A 24,494-nucleotide genomic window follows, 5' to 3' on the forward strand; every position below is an offset into this window, starting at 1 on the left:
AAACGATGATGTTTAGGGCTTGATCTACCGGGACAGCAACGTATTTTTCATGGAGGTAGGACAAGTGCTTTGCAACATTTGGGTCTTTAAAAAGTTACGTAGCGTGGTGTAAAAGAAGGACCTATTGACCAGAAGTCTTTAACATGCTCTTGTTATTTATTGGTAAAACTCTTGTATGTTTACTAGTCCTTCTTCAATATTGTTGTTAGCACGTCGGCAAGATATGAAAGCATTCAAGACAACCCAATCAAAACTCGAAAATGGTGGACAGCAGACAGTTATTGGCGTTATATTCGAATATTTCGACAATTAGGAAACAGCAGAACTTTTTGACATTATCTGGAAAAAATATATGATTGATTAGTGCAGAATTTTTAAATCGTGGTCGTTATCAGATTTATTTCCTTTTTTTAAATCAAGCAATTTACAACGTTGCTTCTTTCTTGAAACTTGCGAACTGATTTTGACCATATTACATTTGTTGGTCCCAGAACCCGTGTACCTTATTTAAGAGCCTTGGGCAAAAGTGAGTTATAGTTATCAGACTAAAAATTACTTACTATTTTCATTTCGTACCTCATTTTGAAGACCTTAATGTGACCTATAATTCCTTAAATTTAAAGTAAATACACGTAATTTTGAATTAATTGTCATCAATTTAAAGAGCGTTTTAATCAAATGTCATTTATTTTATGAACACTATGACAATTTTTATCAAAGATACCAGAATTATAATTTAATACGCCAGACGCGCCTTTCGTTTACATAAGACTCATTAGTGACGCTCAGATCAAAACATACAAATGTATCAGAAAGACAGCACCTCGTGGCTATATATACCTTGTAGTCGTCTTAAAACTATTCCCGATATGACAAAGTTTTAAACAAGTCAAGCGAAAAAAAGAACAAATACCTATTTAATGAAACAAAAACGAAAAACAAATAAAAAAGATTGCAGATTATGACAACCAATGAACAACTGTCCCTCTGTGTGGGACAAGCAAATACAAAATATGACGGTGATTAACGTGTTTGCAAGCGCTTAACCCTCCACCGACCAGGTACAAGGGCGTAGGAAAAATAAACCAGTTTTATAATTTGGTAAAACAATCTCATTATTAGTGCTCAAATTCACAGTTCAAAATATGAAAAAATATATAAAATCAGTTAACTATGGCTTGACAAATTAGCTAGATTAAATAGAAGTTGACCTTTTCCATCAGAAAAATTTACCCTCCTTCGAATGACTAGCTCAATATTCGTTGAGTTGTGTTAATTGTTTAGGGGCTTTGTTTCACCACAAGTGTCAGGAAGACTACAACATACCTTTTTATAACGATTTATACTCACTCATCCTTAACCAAACGTCATGTCATCAATATAATCATCTGAACAATTATCATGCATATATTGTTTCAGCCACAGTTTTGAGTGTGAAATAAAATGCCGCCACTCAAAACAGTTCAATTTTACAACGCGAGGCTTGAAATTAAAACTTACCCATATAAATAAGAGAGATATCGTACTGCACGAGTTTAAAAAGTGGGACGAAAGATACCGGAGGGACAGTAAAACTCATAAATCGAAAACTAAGTGACAACGCCATGGCTAAAAATGAAAAAGACAAACAGACAAACAATAGTACACATGACACAACATGGAACACTAAATTATAAGCAACACGAACCCTGGACTAAGGGTAAATTTGAGTGGTGGATTCTGTGTCAGTTTGACAATTTGAAGACACATTTTTATATTTCTTTAATAATGTAGACCTATTATAGAATTTACAAGATGAGTTTTGGTAAAGAAAATAAAAAACCAATAACAATTCCATATCAGTTGCATTCCCAATGTCGCATCAAGTCGGACAAAACAAACCGACACAATAGGTAATATGAAATGCATTGCAATATTTGATAGAAAACTAAATAATCTATGGAACGGATGGCACAAAAAAGTTCTATTAAATATTTTATGAGCTTGTCTCAAAAAAAACCATGCAAAATTTGAAAAATCTTCCAGGAGGGTGGTTAAAAGCTTTCCAGCTAATGAAGTTTTTTCATATTTAAGGTTCAATAGAAACCAGAAAATATAGTTTAGACTTCTCTGAATTGTGTCTAATTTTAGCAATAAGCTAATTTGCATAATAGAATAAAATTAGCCAAAATTTCCCTATACATGTTAGAATATATGTTTATTTGAAAGTACTTTAAAAGTCACCAAACTAGTTCTATTGGAGCTCTAGCCATTTATAGTGTGGAAATATATATAAAAGATCATAAATTATGCATTTATAAAGCATTTTCTATTTGTTTGGCATACTTTAAGTGTGCTCTCTTTAATGCCTAAGCCCTTATTTCAATAGGTAATACTTTTTATGCCCGTTTATGGGACTTATTATGGCATAACTTTGTCTGTAGGCCTATCATTCCGTCAAATATGGCATTGAGAAGTAATTGAACTTTCATTTTTTAAACAGCAACATGCGCTCATGGCGAAGCTGATAAATTGTCTCTTACATTGCAAACTACATGACATACAATGTACAAATGTATGTACCAAAACTCAATATCAGGCATTATATTTTATGAGAATTTTGAATTAATAATGTTGCCAGATTATTTGGTAAAAAAAAAGGGCTCAAGTAATTTACTATTAATTACATAAATGGGGTACATGTATATAAAAGTCAATCTAATGACAAAAATGTCCCAAATCAAAAACATTGGTAACATTATATATATATATATATATATATATATATATCCTTCCTATTTATTATCAACATGCAGATTACAAAAACAGGTGTTGTACATGTACATGTATCATGTCTGTCTGTCTGTTTAACTGTCTGTCTGTTTGTCGGTCGGTCGGTCGGTCGGTCGGTCGGTCGGTCGGTCGGTCGGTCGGTCGGTCAGTCAGTCAGTCAGTCGGTCGGTCGGTCGGTCGGTCGGCCGGTCGGTCGGTCGGCCGGTCTGTTGGTCGGTCGGTCAGTCGGTCCTTAGAAAGATCACCCAAATAATCAGTTTTCCACCTTTTTTATGATTGGTACAAGTACGTGTATGTACAAAGTACTTGTATAATGACAGGTTACAGATCAAGCACAAAATATACAAATTTTCTTACGGTCTGATTCAATCAAACATGTCTGATTTTCAGTTTTCACACCTTTTATATATATAATTATTTATCATGCTTGAAGATATTGACTTGATATGTATTACATTACACCATGTCAAGTTATAGATTAGATTAAGTATAGCATTTTGTTCCAGTATAAAGAAATTTTAAGCAAGAGGGGACTATGCATTGCTTTGCATGATACTATACTCCGTCACTCTCATAATTATTGTCATGATTTAAATTCGTTGTTTTGAAAATGAGTAAAAGTAAATTAGAATTTAAATAAATCAAAGTTGTTTACATTCCAATTGTAACCATGCATACGAAATCGAAAATGTTCTCAGGGCCGGAATACATGAAATTGAGAAAGGAAATGGGGAATGTGTCAAAGCGACAACAAGCCGACGATAGAACAGAAAACAACCGAAGGCCACCAATGGGTCTTCAATGTAGCGAGAATTCCCGCACCCGTAGGTGTCCTTCAGCTGGTCCCTAAAATATGAATACTAGTACAGTGATAATGGACGTCATACTAAACTCCGAATTATACACACGAAACTTAAATTAAAAATCATACAAGACTAACAAAGGCCAGAGGCTCCTGACTTGGGACAGGCGCAAAATTGCGGCGAGGTTAAACATGTTTTTGGTTTTGATGTTATATATATATATATATATGTTATATTTGTTATTCTCGTGGGATTTTGTCTATGTGTGTTAAATTTTAGTGTTATGTCGTTGTTCTCCTCTTATATTTAATGCGTTTTCCTCGGTTTTAGTTTGTTACCCCGATTTTGTTTTTTGTCCATGGATTTATGAGTTTTGAACAGCGGTATACTACTGTTGCCTTTATTTATGAGATCTCAACCCTCCCCCTATACCTCTAGCCAATGTAGAAAAGTAAACGCATAACAATACGAACATTAAAATTCAGTTCAAGAGAAGTCCGAGTCCGATGTCAAAAGATGCAACAAAAGAAAATAAATAAAATGACAATAATACATAAATAACAACAGACTACTAGCAGTTAACTGACATGCCAGCTCCATACCTCAATTAAACTGATTGAAAGATTATGTCTTCATCATATGAACATCAGACACAATCCCTCCCGTTAGGGGTTTAGTATCATACTATCATAAAATATATGAAAAGAACATAACCCGTGTCATGCCAATAACTGTTTCCGATGCAAAGACCCTATAAGTGAATCAATATTAAAGCCAAAATATGCAATCTTTAATGACCTGACAACATTATCGACACTATATCCCTTCTTTTTAAAGGTTTTGTAAGCTTTTGAGGTGAATACTGACATTTTTGTGCTTTGTAAAGAATATTACCATAAAAGATTGGATATGAAATACCTGAACGTATAAGATGTCTGCATGTTGAGTTATAGTTACGAATTATTTCCTTATACCGGTGATAAAATTTAGTTAATGTTTTGACCAGTTTGTGATATCGAAAACCCTGGTGTAATAATACATAATAGTAATACATCAATTTCTCTCGCTGAAATCTTATACGTTGTTACATACACGAGCGAATCGTACAAGTTGAGATATATAAACACCATAAGATGGTGACAAGGGTACGTCACCATCTAAAAATGGACAATTAACGATAGGAAATGAAAAATCAGCTCTTTTATCATAAAGTTTTGTATTAAGCTTCCCGTTAATGATATAGATATCAAGATCGATGTATGTTTAATGTTGAAATTTGGAAATTTAATTTAAAGTTATCATGTTAGTATGTACATACTTGTACATGTATAGTTACATCATTGTTTTGCACAACTCATGCACATGAATTAAAGGAGATATGGATTATATATCAGTTGGACAGCAACCCAACATCATTGTTGATTGTTTTAAAATTGTTATATAGAAGATGGGTTTTTTTCTTTCTGTCATAATTTGGTTTCTGTTCAAAAGGGTTATATTTGTAAATTTAACATTGAATTTTTTTCATGTTTTAGGTTGTCCTAGCTATTAAATGAGCACATACTTCTGAGGCTATTCATTGCTAAAGCAGTATAACCCATATGTACAAGAAAACAATAACATAAGATACTGAATAAAATGTCAGCAGATATTCAGAAAATGGTGTTGGAAAGGGTACATTGCAGTAAGGGAAAAGTATTAAGATTCACACAAGTCCTAAGCTACCTATACATGTATCTGTGAGGCTGGAAAAATTCCAAATCTTATGTAATCATGGTAATTAGTCAGAATGAAGCTCCCAATTACACAACCTTCAATAGTTACTTAAGTTGGATACTTTGTTAAAAAGGAAACCGATTAACAACTCAACAAACTTAAAAGAACCAATGTATACTTATGTAAGAAAAATCAGAGACCTCAACCACCAAACAGTCAGTTTCTGAAAATGATAGTGAATAAGTTACGATGGAGAGAACCTACCAAACATAGTTATCGGAACACAGATGAATTATCACGTTGTGATTGGTTAAATGCCGTCACGTGGTGACCCCCTATGAGACTGTATGGGGTAAGTAAGTTTCATATGGGGTTCATGACGCGTTAATGGCGACGTCATCTATTAATGTTGTTGTGTTTCATTGTTTATTTTTCAACAAAACGCCGCAGAAAAAGTCCATCGTCCGATAAATTCGTTATCGATTTTACTAACCCTCTATGGATCCGTACGGGGTCAGTAGCGAACCATATAACTTATAATATTATGCTATTCAGGGTAGATATTAGATGTGTTGTTCTTGTTTTTGTGAACATACAATGAGAATTATAAGCCAGAATGGAAGTTACCATTCATAGAATAGTACAAGGACAATGATATGGCTACTTTTGCTGTAAACTGAAAGTTGATATGTGTTTGCCAAGTCAACTGGTATCAATGATTGTATGAACTATAAATGTTATCATCATGATAATGATTTGAATGTCATTATTGGCTATTAAAAAGAGATGTAAAGGAATCAGTGTCTCATTGCATTAAAACAAACCAAAAAAGCTAAAATTTTGTGTAATTAACACTCGGAAAAAAAGATTCTGATGGGGTTTTTTTTGGTTAAAAATTTATAACAAATTACAAACCTGACCTACATGTAATCAAACTTTTTCGTTTTCGTTGTGACTAATGTTAGGATTTGTGTTTTTCTAATTTTACAGCCTCCATATCAGGTCCTATTGGACCAAAATTCTGAATAACGGGCATAATTACAGTAACACGCAAATGAATGTTCGTGAGTAGCAATGCATGTACGATTTCCAATAACATGACATTTGCATAAATATGCTGATCCAGCACATTTCCCTGCTTATATTTCATTTTGAATATTAAAGTGCATATACAAGCAAAAACGTTGAATAAATACGTTTTACGTCTCAATAGCGAAAATAAAACACTGACACGTAAATAATTTATGGAGAATTGTTATATATTATTCTTCTCAGTGATCGAGGCTTATGGAACGGAGCTATAATTGAAAATCATTGTGAATTACTATGACTAGTTTGAAGGATAAATGGATGTTAATTCGTAATGTTGTAATAAAACAAAAGGAACGAAAGACACCAAAGGGATATTCAAAAGTCTAGTTAAACTGAAAACCCATCTCAAAAAATTAGATAGCATATTTACCTGACGATATCGGGATATAGGTATTCAGTCGGATCTTGTGATTTGTTTAAAACCGGTATTGATAAAAAATAAACAAACAAATGTCGAAATATTCAGGACTTAATTAAATCTGTATTTGGGTAAGATGATGCAAGCATACGATTTTTATTGCGTCTTATACTTTGAGAAGCATATAATCTTTAACTACTTTATTAAAATATTGTGATAAAACGTTAATTATGAGCTATTAAAGTCATGTGGCTCGAGCATTTTTCTAAGAAACTTTTAAAAAATTCAAAAAGACATTTTTTACAGTGGGTTAGCTATCATTTGTCTTCACTATCCTATAGATTGACAGTTTTTGGTTATATTCAGAATTTAGAATTTTCATTGAAGGTGGAGCACGAATATACATGCAGTTAATTAATTATATTGATGTGTCATTTGTATGCAAGAGTAACATTCCTTTGTATTATGTGCCGATTCGAAAAAAAGTTACGCGAGTATTGTCTCCCTTTAACAGGTTCATTATTTTATAATTAAGTATAGGTTTCTGATATAATTTTAAAAAATTACAAAATGTATCAATTCAATATATTTCATTATTTTGTTATTGGTGTATCAAAAACATTGATGTATGAATATAATTTCATACATTTGAAACGTTTAAAATGATTACATACATGTACCAATATAAAGAACTGTTCATCATTATTGAAAAAGAATATAAATGACAATGGACTTATTTATGTCCCCTTCATGATAGATTGATTGGAAAATTAACCAGAGTTATCTAATATAAATCACAGAGATGGACTAGCAAGCAATTTTTAAAACGTAGCTTATCTAAGGTTAAAACAATGTTCCACTATAAACGAATGTTACTTTATACAATTATAAGGACTTTGTTAGCTAAATCTACAAATTTTATTTGATATTATGAATTTTTATGACAATAGATTAATATGCTAAATGAAAGACAACGAAAGACACATTATTCTACAAAACCATACTGGAGCCTGTTCTTCATTGATTGTCTGGTTATTATAAAAAAAAAGTACATGTGGTATGATTGCTATTGAGACAACTCTTCACAAGAGACCACATGACACAGAAATTAATAAATATAGGTCACCATATGGCATTCAATAATGATCAAAGTATAAACATCATAATCAGTTATAAAATGCCCCGAAATTACAAATGTTACACAGGAAAACTATCGGCCTAATTTATGTGCAAACAAATGAACAAAAAACAAACATGTAGCACAAAACCAAACGACAACCACTGAATAACAGGCTACTGTCTTGATACAGGCACATACAAAATGAGGCGAGCTCATTATGTTAGTGGGATCCCAACCCTCCCTCTAACCTGTGACAATGGTATTACGGTGTAATACTAGGACGAACTTTACATTGACAACTCTATTGAAAACGGTTTAACTCATCAGATTGATACAAATAGAAATACATTTAACAAAAACACAAGGTAAACGTGGCAGGGTACTTGTAAATGTCCATCCCAACAACAAAAAGAGTACTAGCAGTTATTGACACCTAGTTCAAAGGTAAAAACAACAAATAAAAAAATCATGCATCTAAGACTAAATTATCAATCATTACACGTCCATCATCAAATGGATTTAGTATACAGACGTCATCGACAGTCAGAGAAAAACATAACCTTGTGCAATTCCAAGATACAGGTACCGACACATTGTAGATCCATGAACATACATATTGTTAAACAATAATATTTAGTTTGATTTAAATTACTGCTAACAAAATCAATAAAATACTAATAAAAACTCTATTCAATAATCTACACAGTGTTGAATTGGTAACCTTTTAGAAAACTGTGGATTCATTATCATTCATTGGATATCACTTTACTGGATTTCTTGGGTAAAGGTGAACCACGTAATTAAATGTTCAACGAATGAGAAATTTTCTAAAACAAATGTATCAAAATCACGAAATTAAATGAACATGTAACTTATCTCCATCCACGGAAATTGGTACCCACGAAAATTAAATGAATCCCCAGTTAGTTTATTTATAGGGTTGATAAGTTTACCACTATCGTATTCTTAATTTTCAGGCAGGGTAAACAACATCTCCGTAAAAATAAGGATGCGCTATCCCGTTTGAAATAAGTTTACTACATAAACAACTAAATTTCAATACCAAATATTTATATCTATGGAAGAATTTAGTAAAGGTTTTCAGTAACGTGTGGAAACAAAATACCTGACTCACTAATTTATCAGTAATACATATATGACATTAATTAAAATCAAAAACGTCACAACAGACTCGGGCATAGCAAACGAGTTGTGATATATAAACACTGTAATAATTATGGTGCCGAAGCAACATCACCATAAAAAAAAATTATCAATCGGGATCGAAAAATCGTTCCTTTTGACGTAAATGTCAGTGTGAAGTTTTCCATGTAATACTGAATCTATGAAAGGACAGTTATTACCGTTTACATTTGATTTATTTAAAGTAAGTTCCTTTGGGTAAATTTTGGCAATATGTTTAGAAATTCTTGATAACTTTACGAAAAGATATCATCAAGATAACGGTAAGATGTCGAATTTATCCATTAAATGCCATTGAGACGGGTCTTTACTGATCTGAGCGTCACTGGTGAGTCTTGTGAAGATGAAACATGCGTCTGGCGTACTAAATTATAATCATGATACCTTTGGTAACTATTTACTGAGTTTGGTCATAAACTGTAATTCATAACAGTACAAAAACAAGTCTGCTATTAAAGAGGCGCAAGTAATGCCCATAGGAAAACCTACAACATATCGATAAACTCTGTTGCCGAAACGTACATAAATATTATCAAGGAGAAAATTATTGCTTCTATCATCTCACCACACCTCCAGTTAGTATACCGAGCATATTTACCTTTCTCGTTAGAGATGAAGGCTTGCAATAATGCAGCAAATATATTTGCATTCAGATTTACCAAACGACCACCTAATTAAATAGAAAAACATTTCTTTCATAACAATATAAGGAATTTTAGTGTAAACTTGCAACAGAAACAAAAGGACCATCAAAAGCTTGTTATTTATCTTTAAAATCTAAAGACTTTTTTACACTACAAAAATAGTTGGTTGCACTATTTTCATATTTTTATTACAAAAGATAATGAGCGTCACTGATTAGTCTTATGTAGACGGAACGCGCGTCTGGCGTATCAAATTATAATCCTTGTACCTTCGATAACCATGTACACCACTGGGTCGATGCCCTCGCTGGTGGACGTTTTGTCCCCGAGGGTACTACCAGCCCAGTAGTCAGCAATGACATGCATATCAATTATATGGTCATTTTTATAAATTTCCGGTTACAAAACTTTTTTCGAACAACTAAGGATTTTCTTATCCCAGAAATATATTACCTTAGCCGTATTTGGCAACACTTTTTGGAAATTTGGGTTCTCAATGCTCTTCAACTTTGTTCTTGTTTGGCTCATAACTATTTTGATATGAGCGTAACTGATGAGTCTAATGTAGACACAACGCAGTCTGGCGTATTAAATTATAATCCTGGTACCTTTGATAACTATTTAATGATTAATTGTATGATAGTAGTTAGGAAACTAGTTAAAAGTACTGAAAAAAATCAGTAGAACACTTACTGGAAGCCGAGATGAACCGATATTTTACTGTGGTTTTTTTTGTAGTTTAGGTAAGCAATATATAGTAGGGACCTTCAAATATTCAGAAGATGCATTAAGCTGTGATGTGGTTATGATATGTTTGTTTAGTAAATGACACTATGTGGAGCATACGGACTTATATACAGATGAATTTAAAATTTCATTCTGAAGAACGTGCTTGCAGTTTGTATGACATACCACCACAATTTGGCTGCTTTGTCGACCGGTTCAAACACAAACCGCTTTCAAAGTTCTGAATTATTTTTAAAATGTGATATTCGAATCTTCACAACATTTATTTTCATGAATAGGAATCAAGAGATTTTTTATCAGATTTTTCCAGTTTAAACCAATTTTTATGTCTGTCTTATTTGATATTCGTTAATGATTTTGTGATAAATAAGGTCGTCAGTTTTCTCAATTGAATTGCTTCATATTTGTCATGTCTGCGACTTTTAAGGCTGACTAAAAGAAGATTCTACACAACAGGTCGCACCTTATGTGAAACACTGAAATCATTTATGGAGAATTGCTATGTATTATTTTTGACATTTGTGATCGAGGTTTCATTAACCGTGATCGTGCATGCATTCAAACCGGATTGTAAGCATATTACACGGTAAAAAGACCGAGATGTCAGGAAGTGTGTGGATTGGAACTAAAATTGGAAATAATTGTACATTACAATTAACCAGTAAGAAGGGTATACGAATGTTAATTTGTAATTATGTAATAAAAAAGAAGCGGAAGATACCACGGGACAATCAACAGTCTAGAGAAACTGACAACCCCATGTTCAAAAAATATAGAGAACAAAAGACACACTATTCTATTAAAACATACTGGGGTCTGTTGTTTATGGTTGTAAATCATTAATGTCTGTCCTAATTGATTTTCGTAAATCATTTTGTTATAGATACATTTTTTTTTGTAAGTCTGTTTGTTTTCTAAATTGAATTGTTCCAAATTGTGCATGTCGGGGACTTATATAGACGACTATATATGGTATGGGTTTTTTTCATTGTTGAAGGTGCATTATAATTTCACAGCATCCACGTCACTTTTTTTCACATTTGATTTTGCTAGATAGTTGCATCATTGGCAATCATACCACATTCCTTTACTTTATATAGAAAACTTAAGACTGAGCAACATGAACTAAAGAAAAAGGCTAGAAGATCTTGTTCAACAATCGCATCCATTGTGTAACTCGTGTCAAGTACAAATGTTTTGGTTCTGTCAAACATCGAGGAAACAGAACGGGAGTGTAGTCACGACAATTTTGATAAACAAGTTACTACAAAACCTAGAATTGTTTAATATGCACGATTTACAAGCAATTTAACTTTACAAAAAACTTGCAATAGAAGATACGATGATTTAAAATATAAATCAACAGACCTATTACCGAAAAGAGTGTTACATTTTGGGATTGGTATATGTTGATGAAACGAAAGGGAGGCACATTAAACATATGCGGCTTTAAATCAGACATTATCAACAATGCAAACAACAATTTTAATTAGTTAGATCATTCAATTTTTTATGCGTCATCGAAAAAGAATACCACAAGACTTACAATCCTTATCTTGAAAACCTCTCTATAGACAAAAGCAAAACACCTGGGTACGGGAATTGTGAATTGTGATACCATATTAAGGCAATGAAAGAAGGGATGATATAGACATTATATCTAGTCCTTTATGTAGCTCAGTGAATATGAAGAATATATTCAACTCTACTCCTCGATGTAAACGCAGTCATGGTCATCGTCATTATACATCACGTTCTTTCCATGATGTCTCCATTAAAGACCGTCTGTTATTTTTACAAACGCCGATTGGTATTCATCACAATCGCGCGAAATTTAAGTCACTACCCTTCAAAACGTCATTAACTGTACAACGTTTTACTTGAAACCACAGTTAGAGACCCCCATTCAAACCAATACAAGCTTACAACTATCACAGACTTTTCAGGCCGGTTTATATAGGAATAGAGAAAAAGATACATGATCCTTTCTATAAAACTTTCCGTCTCCAAGAAAGGTCTTGATGTCATCCGCTTTATTATGGGGTTCGTGTTGTTCAGTCTTTGGTTTTTAATGATGTGTTGTGTGTATTGTTGTAGCCCCTTATTGCATTCGTTTTTTGCCACTGCGCTGTTAGTTTGTTTTTGAGTATTCGATTTAATTATCCCTTCGGTATCTATCTTTTGGAAAATATCTCTGGTCACCACAGAATTTTTACGGTCAACCAAGTCGTGATGCCTACGTAAAACTTTCAAAGAGATGACCTTAACCTTACAACTCGGAACCATTGTTTCAAGAGCTTCTTTGTAATTATAAAGAAAATTATGATGGTAAACCCAAGCTCTGGAATATTTTATCTTCTACAGAGATAAATTCTGCCAATGCAGACGATGTTGCAATTTTCCAAAATAAGAATAGAAAGATTATACAGCTGTAACGATATGAACAAAAACATATGCAGTATCTTCAATTTGTTAAATACAATTTTAATTTTCAAGAATGAGTATAGACACGAGGTGTCGATTATATGGGTAAATAGTACAAGTTGTTAAAAATAGTATTACAGATATCGTATTTCAAAGAAATTATGTACATATAATAATTGGTTCAGGAGAAAACGAGAACAACTTCGACTTCTTCATGTGACATTAGTTATCGAAAGCTAAGTATTTAATGAGATATGAATGATAAAATAACATCAACAGAAAGTGGATTCTTTTCCAACTACATTGTATCTTCCAGTAAAACAGTAGATTTATATCTACAAGTGTAAATGTCTATTTGAAAATATCTGTTTACTTAATACTTCTGACTGAATGAGACTATATTACAACAAATTGATTCGCTAAGGGCAGCTGGATCCACAGAGGTCCAACCATGAACAGTTGGGACAAAAAAGGACAAAATTTCGCACTTGATATTGGATTGTGAAATAGTATTTACATATTTGACACAGAATAATTGTAGTCAAAGAACTTGAATTAGTTATGTTATTTGAACTTATAATATACTAAGCTCATCCTCCCCCTTCTTTTGCAAAAAAAAAAAATCTTTGAAGTTTTCATTTCAATTTCTGAAGTCTTGTCCCAAAAATTCTCAAGACTACATTTCTATATACATAATTTAAAAGCAGTGTAAAGGAGGTAATTCAAAATATTGTGTTTAATTAATCCCTTACACTGATTTTAAATATGTTTCGTAATTGTCCATTAACCAGGACACCCTAGTGTTTCCCCTTTGTTTCCGTTATTCCTAAACGGTTAGGGCCATAACCCCCCGAAGCCAATTTTTACCATTCCTTTGTGGTATGGCAACTTGTTGTATGATTTCAGAAGGATTCATACACCATTTCACATGTTATTTTTTGTCTGGAATCTAGAAAAATGCTTATTTTGGCCCCTAATTCCTAAACTGTTGGGATAATAACCCTTTAAAATCAATCCCAACCTTCCTTTTCTGATCATAAATCTTGTTTTTAAATTTAATAGATTTCTGCATACTTAAACTTAAGTTATTGTTCGAAAACCAAATGTCTTCGGACGAGGTCGACGTGATACCAATATACAACGGCAAAATTTTTAAACATTACTCTTTCAATCAGTTTAATTGAGGTCTTGAACTGGCATGTCAGTAACTGCTAGTAGTCGTTTGTTCATTTATGTATCATTATCATTTTGTTTAGTGTCTTAGGTTACCGATTCTGACATCGGACTCGGACTTCTTTTAAACTGAGTTTTACTGTGCATATTGTTGTGTGTTTGTGTTTTCAAAATTGGCTAGAGGTATAGAGGGAGGGTTTAGATCATAAAATCATGTTTAACCTCGCCGCAAGTCAGGAGCCTCTGGCCTTTGTTAGTCTTGTATAATTTTCTATTTTAGTTTCTTTGTGTATATTTTGGAGTTCAGTATGACGTTCAATATTATCACTGAACTAGCTATATAGTATACAGTTTTGTTTAGGGGCCAGCTTAAGCACGCCTCCGGGTGCAGGAGTTTTTCGCTGCATTAAAAACCCATTGTGGACTTTGGTGGTTGTCTGCTCTTTGGTCGGGTTGTTGTCTCTTTGACACATTCCCTTCTTCCATTTACCTATTTAAATCTAGTGATATTAAACTCATATAGAAGCAAAAACATATTAGACAAGTGACATTCAGTTTTGATGCACCAACATAGCAATATTGATTTTGTTATCAGTAAATTAAAAGTACACTAAATATTACTAGTATGTTATATACATATGCACATTCATGGATCTACAATCTGTCGACAACTGTAATTTACCATAGCACAAGGTCATGTTTTTTTCTGGCTGTATATGACGTTTTTACACTAAATCCATTGGATGTTGGATGTGTACGGATTAATTGTTTAGTTTTAGATGCATGATTTTTGTTATTAGTTGTTAGTGGCTTTGAACACGCTGTCAGATAACTGCGAGTACTCTCAGATCTGTTCCTAGTGTCTTTTTGTTGTCGGGATGTACAAGTACCTGGCCACGTTCACTTATATTTTTTGTCCATCTGATGAGTTAAGCCATTTTCAACTGATTGTTATACTTCATTCTTATGTTGTACTGTTATACCACTGTCCCAGGTATGGGGAGGGTTGGGATCCCGCTAACATGTTTGAACCCGCCACATTATTTATATATGTGCTTGTCCCAAGTCAGGAGCCTGTAATTCAGTGGTTGTCGTTTGTTTAGGTATTACATATTTGTTTTTCGTTCATTTTTTTTTAAATTTAAATAGAGCCGTTAGTTTTCTCGTTTGAATTGTTTTATATTATCATATCGGGGCCTTTTATTGCTGACTGTGCGGTATGGGCTTTGATCATTGAAGGCCGTACGGTGACCTATAGTTGTTAATGTCTGTGTCATGTTGGTCTCTTGTGGACAGTTGTCTCATTGGCAACCATTCCAAATCTTCTTTTTTATATAGCTGACGACTCAAAAAATATACTATTCGAAACCTTATTGTTAGGTCTTTCTCCTTTCCATGGAAAGACATTTTGCTTTTGATTTGATTATTGTTTTTGATTATTATTTTTTTCTTATCTTCTGCCGTCTGAGATGCTTCTTTGTTTTACAACATATCTAATGGATTTTTTGCCAATGAATTCGTACAGTGATAGGGATTTAAAAACCCACCCTTCAGCTGGCCCCTAAACAAATATCTATAATAGTTATCAGTGATAATGGACGTCATACTAAACTCCGAATTAGAAATTTATACACAAGAAACTAAAATTAAAAATCATACAAGACTAACAAAGACCAGAGGCTCCTGACTTGGGACAGGCGCATACATGCGGCAGGGTTAAACTGTTTTTTTTTATATCTCAACCCCACCCCTATACCTCTAGCCAATGTAAAAAAGTAAACACTTAACAATACGCGCAGTAAAATTCAGTTCAAGAGAAGTCCTAGACCGATGTCAGAAGAGGTAATAAAAGAAAATAAACATAATGACAATAATACATAAATAACAACAGACTACTAGCAGTTACTGGCATGCCAGCTCTAGACCTCAATTAAACTTATTGAAAGATTATGTCTTCATCATATGAGTATCGGGCACAATCCCTCCCGCTAGGGGTTTAGTATTAGACCATCATAAAATATATGAGAAAAACATAACTTGTGTCATGCCAACAACTGGTTTTTAAATAAAAGTGTATAATTCCGATGCAAAGACCCTATAAGTGAATAAATATTAAAGCCACAATATGCCATCTTTAATGACCTGACAACAGTATCGTAACTATATCCCTTCTTAATAAGTTTATTTAAAGATTTTGTTAGTTTTTGAGGTGAATACTGAAAGTTTTGTGCTTTGTTAAGCATATTACCATAAAAGATTGGATGTGAAATGCCTGAACGTAAAACATGTATAAGATGTCTGCATGTTGAGTTATGTTTTTGAATGATGTCCTTGTACCGATGATAAAGTTTAGTAAATGTTTTGACTAGTTTGTGATATCTAAAACCCTGGTTTAATAATTTTTCAGTAAAACATAAATTTCTCTCGCTGAAATTCAAAACGTTGATACATACACGAGCAAATCGTACAAGTAGGGATATATAAATACTGTAAGATGGTGACAAGGGAACATCACCATCTAAAAAAGGATAATTAAAATCATCTCTTTTATCATAACTTTTTGTACTAAGCTTTCCGTTAATGATATAGATATCAAGATCGAGGAAAGGGCAGTGGTCATTGTTAGTATAACCTATATTTGAAGTAATTTCAACAGGATACATTTCTTTAGTATATATATACTGAAGTCGTCATTATTGACAGCCAATATATCATCCAAATATCTAAAAGTATTATTAATGTTTTGTATCAGATGCTGTTTTGATGGGTCTTTGTTGATTTTCGTCATAAATTGTAACTCATAGCAATACAAAAACAGGTCCACAATGAGTGGTGCACAGTTAGTTCCAATTGGAATTTTAATAACTTGACGATACACGGAATTTCCAAAGCGAAAACAAAATGTTATCTTGTATATATTCAAGGGCAGATATAGTATCAAAGCATGTCCAATTGAGAAAGTTCTTTTGTTTATGGCTACTAAAAAAATACTTAATGAGTTTGAACATGTATATTAGCATTCTGACTTTTTAAATGCCCATTTGATTAGGTGTGTGAATATTTTCTATTGAGAATATGAGGCAAAGTGGTATATAGGGTAGAAAAATAAAAAATTGAACAGATTCAAAATCACCAATATAAACATGCAATTTATCAAGCACTTCCAATGAGTTTTTGACACTCAAAAAGTAATTAATTCCACTATTTTTGAAGGCCTTATTTGAACAATTTATTATAAGGTTTGTGATTGTACCAAGTGTACTAGTAAGAAGAATAGAAAATTTAGTAGTGGAACAATGGCTTGAAGACGAAATAAATCTATATTTGTAGGATGGTTCGTACAAACTTTGAATGAGATTCACCATGCTGCTTTTTTAATACTTCTAAAAGTTGAACTGTTAAATATTTAATAGGTTGATTGTACTTTTTAAGTTGTTGATAAATGTTACTTTTGAATTTATTCGGTCTTTTAAAACGATAAAGGTTTTCTTGCGTGCGTTTATATAAATATCGTTCAATTTCACCTAATTACTGAATACAGTATCCCGGTTTGTTTCATGTGAGTAAATAAACAATACTGTTTGTTTTTCAAGTTATATCAGTTTGAAAATTTAAAGAAAATGTGCATGCCTCCTTATGAACAACAAACCTTACGGTCTACTTGATTCAATTTCCCATCCCAAATCAAATTCCATATTATATCTTATTCAATTCTTTTTTGTACTTTTCAGGTATACCTCTTATTTCTAACTCATAACCACACACTAAAATAATCAATCTTTTAACAATAAGCACTAACTTAGCACGAATTAAAATGTATTATTTTAAATAAGTTTCCTGGTCATTAACAATTAAATTACTAACAAAAACTTTGGTTTTCGCTAATTCTTTTCATGTTCAGTCCACATCCCCTAACAGAAAGGGTAGGAAATTTACAGAAAAATAAAAATAAATACTATTGGTAAAATATTGACGAAAAATACGTACCTTGTGTATCCCTCTTTTGGTTGGATTTCATGAGTGTTTATGTTTTGTATTCTTTTTGGAATGTATAAATTTTTATAGCGCTCAAATCGTGGAAGCGTTCTTTGTATGTATTTACTGGTCAATAACGGTTCTACTCCTGAAACTCCCCAGTCCGTTATGAAAAACGATACATTTAGGGTAAATGCAGCAGCATCTGGATACGCTGGCAGTAATTCTGACTGAAATAAAGATAATATGAGACAAGACTGTACACGCTCAAATGTCAGTTTTTGTTTTAATCATGTTTAAATCTGTAATATAAAGATTTTACTACAAGTCACATAAACGTAATATTATCAATTTTTTATCAAAAGGTAGTGAACAGATGAATCATGAAAAACAGATACATGTGCAATCATTTCATACACCAAGTATAGTTGACCCATTTTTTATAGTATTTGATTAACTTATAAAATTACGAAAACTGAAATTATTGAAAAATGAACCATACAAATGAAATCAAGGTCATATGAACCCTGACAGACAAACGTGAGACTTCACAATTTTTCTATACATCAAATATAATTGACCTTTTGATTATAATATCTGAGAAATTAACCAAACCACAAAAACAAAAAATTGTCAAATGAATAATTTTACTTAACAAAAGGAAAACAGTGGGGGTTATTGTAAGAAGAAAAAGAAGAAGAAGTTACTGAACATGAACAATAGAAATATGACAGGTAATACAAGGTATGCATCATCGAGGTCTTATACCTTTTGAAATATAAAGCTTTTATCCGTCGCCGGATTGTTATGTCTATGTCTCGCATACAGCGCCTATCGTTGCAGGCGAGATCAAAACAATTTAAAATTTTTAAGTTTTGGATATTTTGTATAGCCGACTGTATGGTCTAGGTTTTTCCGTAAGATGGCCATTTCATTTTAACTATGTTGGGTAGTTGTCTTATTGTATATCATAACATATCTCTTCGTTGAATATTACTCAACTTTTATACACAGCATAACAGTATAATTTGTTCAGGAATTGAGTAATTGAAAATGTAATGGTGATTAAATGTAATGCATAACAATTTTCCATGTAATTGAATGTAATGTGTAATTGAGCAATTTTAATTACATGTAAAAGTAATTTGATTAATTGCATGTACAATGAAAAAAGCATGTAATGCTTAATTACTTTTGAATTACATTTCAACTACATGTACGTTTATGGTGTTATTAAAAAGAAATTGTGGTAATATAAATATTATTTATTTGACATACAGAAATGTTTGCTAAAAAGTCTTCTAAATAATGTAAAAATCATATAATGGAGTTGTTCAGATTTTAAGAAAGATCGTTATTTGAATAGAATGATAACATCTCTACATATACATGCCCTCAATGCATGTAGTTATGGTTGAACAAATGTGTAAATCTTTCTTAGACAGTTCATTTAGAATTTTAAATTACTGTACACAATTATTTTGCCAAATTAGTATACACAAAAGGATTATAACAATACAAATTATCAACTGTAAAAACAAACAGCAATTAAACAGATTAAAATGTGTAATAAAACTGCCTAGGGACATACCACTATTACATTTCGATATAATTAGAAAAATATTGTCAGTATTCAGACATTATACATTGTTGACTCTAATAAAATAAAAATATTGAATCTTGTTGGTACTAAAAATTATGTTCAATCTAGTGACAGTCATACTTTTGTATAATTGTAAAGTTAACAGAAATGGACAAAATTTTAATTATTTATATTTCATTTACCTGAATATTTTTTTTTTCAAATGGCTTTATTTCTGAGTTGTCAAAATACCCCTTAATGTATTTGCAAGTTAATAGGAACACATTCCTTCGTCTATCAAGACATCTTATGATCAAGCAATACCTGTCACATGTCGAAACAAAGTGTTCAGACCAGGCAGATGCAGACTAAATGACAAAACCTTTAAAATACTAATGATGACCAAATGCAATGCAAAAACTAAGTTATAAGCTTACATGAATATTTTGCACATGCTATCTATATACATGATATATATATTGTTTTTAAAAAAGTTATGATGAAATGTAATACGCATTTTAACTAATTACTTTAGTAAAGTAATTGTAATTTGCATAATTACATTTCAAAAACTGTGAAATGTGTAATTAGTATAATTGATCATTTTTGCAATGTAATGTGTAATTTAATTAATTACATTTCAATGTAATTGATCCTGAGTCTGATTTTGTTATTACAATGCAATGTCAAGTAATTAGACATTGTAATTTTTTCCAACGTATTTAACGATAATTAGGTCCTCCCACTTTTTGTGGAAAGACCATTTGCTTTTGTTTTGATTATAAGACCTCTACTATTCAGAATGTTTTGGTTAAGTTTAAACAAGTGATCTGATGACATCTTATGCCAGTTATTTCCCTTTGAAAATTTAACATTGGTGAAAAGTTGAATAAATTCATATGTTATAAGTCATAGAGGCCTAAAGTTTTTTATTAGAAGTCCTTGGTCAATTTGGAGAACACTGAGGTCAAGTTCAAAGGTCAAGACCATGTTTTAAATTTTCATTGTTATCTTTTTCTAAGGAAACAGTAACAATTAATGATATGATGTGTTTGCCAAATAATAATTTACAAAAGGACGCAACCTCAACCCGTTAAAGTCAAAGTGTTTTGGTCAACACTTATAGAAGTTTTTGCCCTTATGAAAATGAAATCAATATGACTCTGCAACCATACAAGTAAAATTGAAGTCAAAAGTCAATTTCACGTTGATGATTTCGTCCAGTGCTGGGGATTTCAAAACTCACCCTGTGTAACCGAACACTTATTCTTATAGATTTTGTCTCCCCGCGTAAAAGTACAAAATATTCTCCATAGTAAGCCCACTTTGGAAATTTTGTCAAAGTATGAAGATTCTGTAAAATTTCTCTAAAATCTGAAGGCAAAACTTAGCCGTCACCTACGATCCAAAATGTTTTATAACTTCCAAATTCGATATACAATTAATCAATATAAAAAAAACTTTTTGGATCGTGGATGACGGTCTAGGGTTATTATGCCAAAACAATTTAAAACAAAAGTAAATTGTTCATGAACAATTGAAAGGTCGTTACTGTTTCCTTTTACTAATATCCTTCAATTCTTAGTTCAAAACATCATGATTGCTAAAGAATATGATCATACAAAGTGGTTGCTTAGAACAAAAAAACATTTCTACTTATAAAATGATTACTTCTAGACAAAAATATGTTATATCTGATTTTCATTGCCTTTAATCTTAAATTAATAATTGGTTGCTAAGGACATTTTTGTAGTTGCTATGGACAGAAATGTCATTTCAAGTATTGAAAATGTCCTTTTTATATTATACAAAGCCTTCTAAGTTCAAAAATATATGGTTGCTAAGGCTTTTTATGTCGGTGCTAGGGACATTGACCGTGACAGACTTATGTAGATCATATTATGTTTAACATTTGTGCAGTTCAATGGTTCTTTCTATCTGTAATATAAAAAAGAAGATGTGGTATGATTGCCATTGAGACAACTGTCCACAAGAGACCTTGTTTGATTTATAAGCAGAAATCTTCATTTCGGACCTCGAAAAGCAGTTTTGGTGCCCTAAGTCCATAAAAGTTGGTTCAATTATTTTAAACAAACATAACAAACGTAGATCTCGATAAGACAAGCATTTTCTCCAGTATAATTTATCAGTCATCTTTTACTGTTATTGAGTAATCCCGATAACAAGCTAAGGTTAAAATCTTGGTCATGACCTTGACCTTGAAATATTTTTGATGGTCACATGAATTGATGAGCATTGGTGAAGATCCTAGTGGGCTACGACTTTTGGTTTCTGAGATTTAGTTCCCAAACGACACCGGTTAATTTACATAACCCTACCAATGAGTCATTGAATGTTTATTTAATGGGTCATAACCTCATAAAGTTTAATTGAAGGTACCAACAAATATATTTATGTCTTAATATTTCTATGTGAAATTTGATTGTTTTTGCAAGATTAAAAAACATAAAACTTTTAGGGAACCCTTAATGAACCTTCTCATTTGCTTCCTTTTGTTTTTCGTCAGTTTAGAAGAAGAAAAGAAACAACATACAATGTAAACAATAATTTTGATTATGTTATCAAGAAGTAAAATCACAAAAATACTAAACTCAGAGGAAAATCAAATCGGAAAGTCCCTAATCATGGCAAAATCAAATGACAAACCAAAACCAAATCAAAAACGAATTGACAACAACTGTCATATTCTTAACTTAGTGAAGGCATTTTCAAATGTAGACAATGGTGGATTAAACCCTGTTTTATAGCGCTAAATCTCTCACTTTGAGTATGGACTTTCCGATTAGATTTTCCTCTGAGTTCAGTATTTTTGTGATTTTACTTTTTGTACGACAGTGTCATCAAATTCCGTTATATTTACAATGTTGCGTGAACTAAACAGACATGATAAATAAAATAGTCAAAATATGGGTATAACAGTCATCGTCGTGTTACAATTTTAAAAGAAACAATTTTACAGAACCCCAAATTAAAAACACATTCATTGCTGTGGCTGACGTCAGAAATGTATTCGTCACATATTTTTGTAGTTCAATGTTTATACAAACAATTTTAAATTTTCACGTAGGCAATGTTAGCATACAGGGTTAAAACATCAAAAGTATGTAAGAATTAATTTAAGAAATAGTCCCAGATTTAAAATCAGTCAGAAAGTTCTATAGAATTTATAAAAATCCACAATCCACTGCGTGATTGAATAATTTTGACGTTTTTTTTCCCAAATTTATAATAGAGATATAACATAATGACATTTTATAGAGCAATACATACTGGTAGGATCTTTTTAAGTACAGAGTCACGTTATAAAATAGGGACGAAAGATACCAAAGGGACAGTCAAACTCATAAATCTAAAACAAATTATAAGTTGTGTTTAAAGAAATAATCAGGCAAACAGTGAAAAACGACGAGAAAAAAGAACAACAGTCTACAAAACACTTAAAAGAAATAGAGACTGAGCAATAACATATAACGCGTTTGGCATTCTGGTCGTTAAAGAAACGATGACACATTTTTAATTCGGTCAATCAATCATAGTCAAAACAAACAAAGAAGTTCCCTCACAAAACATTTTCCTTCAAACAAGCCTCACTTCAATAACTTCATTTTTTTGTAATAATAAAAGTAAACACAGAGTAGGACAGGGAAGCAAGAAGGAGAAGGAACATATATTAATCCACTTTGTAAACTAATACTTGAAATAAAAGATAATCGAAAAGAGTTTAATAATAACTTTTAAATATTGGCCAATAGACATTACAAACAACTGTTTCTACAACAACAAATTTTGTAAATCTAAAATCTTGAAAGTCATACAGATTTACTCAGCACAACTATATCTGTTTAGATAAAACCTGATACATGTATATATACGTAGCTGCATTAGTTTCTTGTTTGCATCCGATTATGCAAATCGGATACGGCTGGTTTGTCTGGCGAGATATTGCTTGTTTGTTTCTTATTATTATTATTTGTTTTTTAATTTTGGGCGGGGGGGGGGTTTCTTGTTTTTTGTTTTTTTTTATTTGTTTTATTATGATTAAAAATTACATTATTAGGCAATCATATCTAGAAGCTAGTTGATAAAAATGTGGTGTCAGGAAGGAACATAGAAGAGGGACGAAAGATACCAAAGGGACAGTCAAACTCATAAATCTAAAACAAACTGACAACGCCATGGCTAAAAATAAAAAAGACAAACAGAAAAACAATAGTACACACGACACAACATAGAAACCTAAAGAATAAACAACACGAACCCCACCAAAACATATAGGGTTGATCCGTGTCCAATATTCTTTATACTTGTAAGAAAAGATTTGTTATCTGGTCGTAATGGTTCTGTTCATGAGCGGCACAAACGAGTTTTACACAACTTATCGTTTCTTAAACAAATCTCTGATATTGAGAAAGGAAAGGCACCGTATTTATCATTATCAAATACACAATGTTTGTTCTTTTAATAATGGTAAATCAAACACGATATGCAGGAAATTTCGATTTGAAAATCTGTCGTTTGTCTAACAGTGCGCCCAATTGTTGCACTTGTCGTCTACTTATAAAGTAGAATGTGGTTAGGTAAGTAGTATCTTTATTTTCTAAATCTAAATCAATATTTAATCATAAGAATAATTACTATGTAGAGTACAACATATGTGACACTTAAATCAAAGCACCCCGTTTGATTATTTTAACACGCCAAATACAAGTTTGAATAAAAGAAAAAGTGGATAATACGTCAATAAGACAACAAAGAAGTAGACTAAGTACTGCGTAGCGTTTCAAACTTGATACAATCACGGAAACAAATCTTCGAGCAGTGGCAACCAATAAGACATATTTTATACATTACTTGTTCTGATCGA

The 24,494-nt window shown here is 32.0% G+C and overlaps 1 protein-coding gene across 2 annotated transcripts in view; it reads right to left on the reverse strand.

Annotated features, from left to right (window-relative positions):
• The window catches only part of LOC139500777 (uncharacterized), a 68,337-nt gene that overhangs the window by 25,358 nt on the left and 18,485 nt on the right, over window positions 1–24,494 (reverse strand). The window contains exon 4 of one of the 2 annotated variants that reach the window (XM_071289617.1): window positions 18,040–18,257. The exons of the other annotated variant lie outside the window; for it this stretch is intronic. Coding sequence (XP_071145718.1) covers window positions 18,040–18,257 — 218 coding nt within the window. The remainder of the gene's footprint in view (window positions 1–18,039; window positions 18,258–24,494) is intronic. 2 annotated transcript variants of the gene reach the window in all.

Source organism: Mytilus edulis, chromosome 13 (assembly GCF_963676685.1).
Source record: "Mytilus edulis chromosome 13, xbMytEdul2.2, whole genome shotgun sequence".
In the NCBI taxonomy this organism is placed as follows: domain Eukaryota; kingdom Metazoa; phylum Mollusca; class Bivalvia; order Mytilida; family Mytilidae; genus Mytilus; species Mytilus edulis.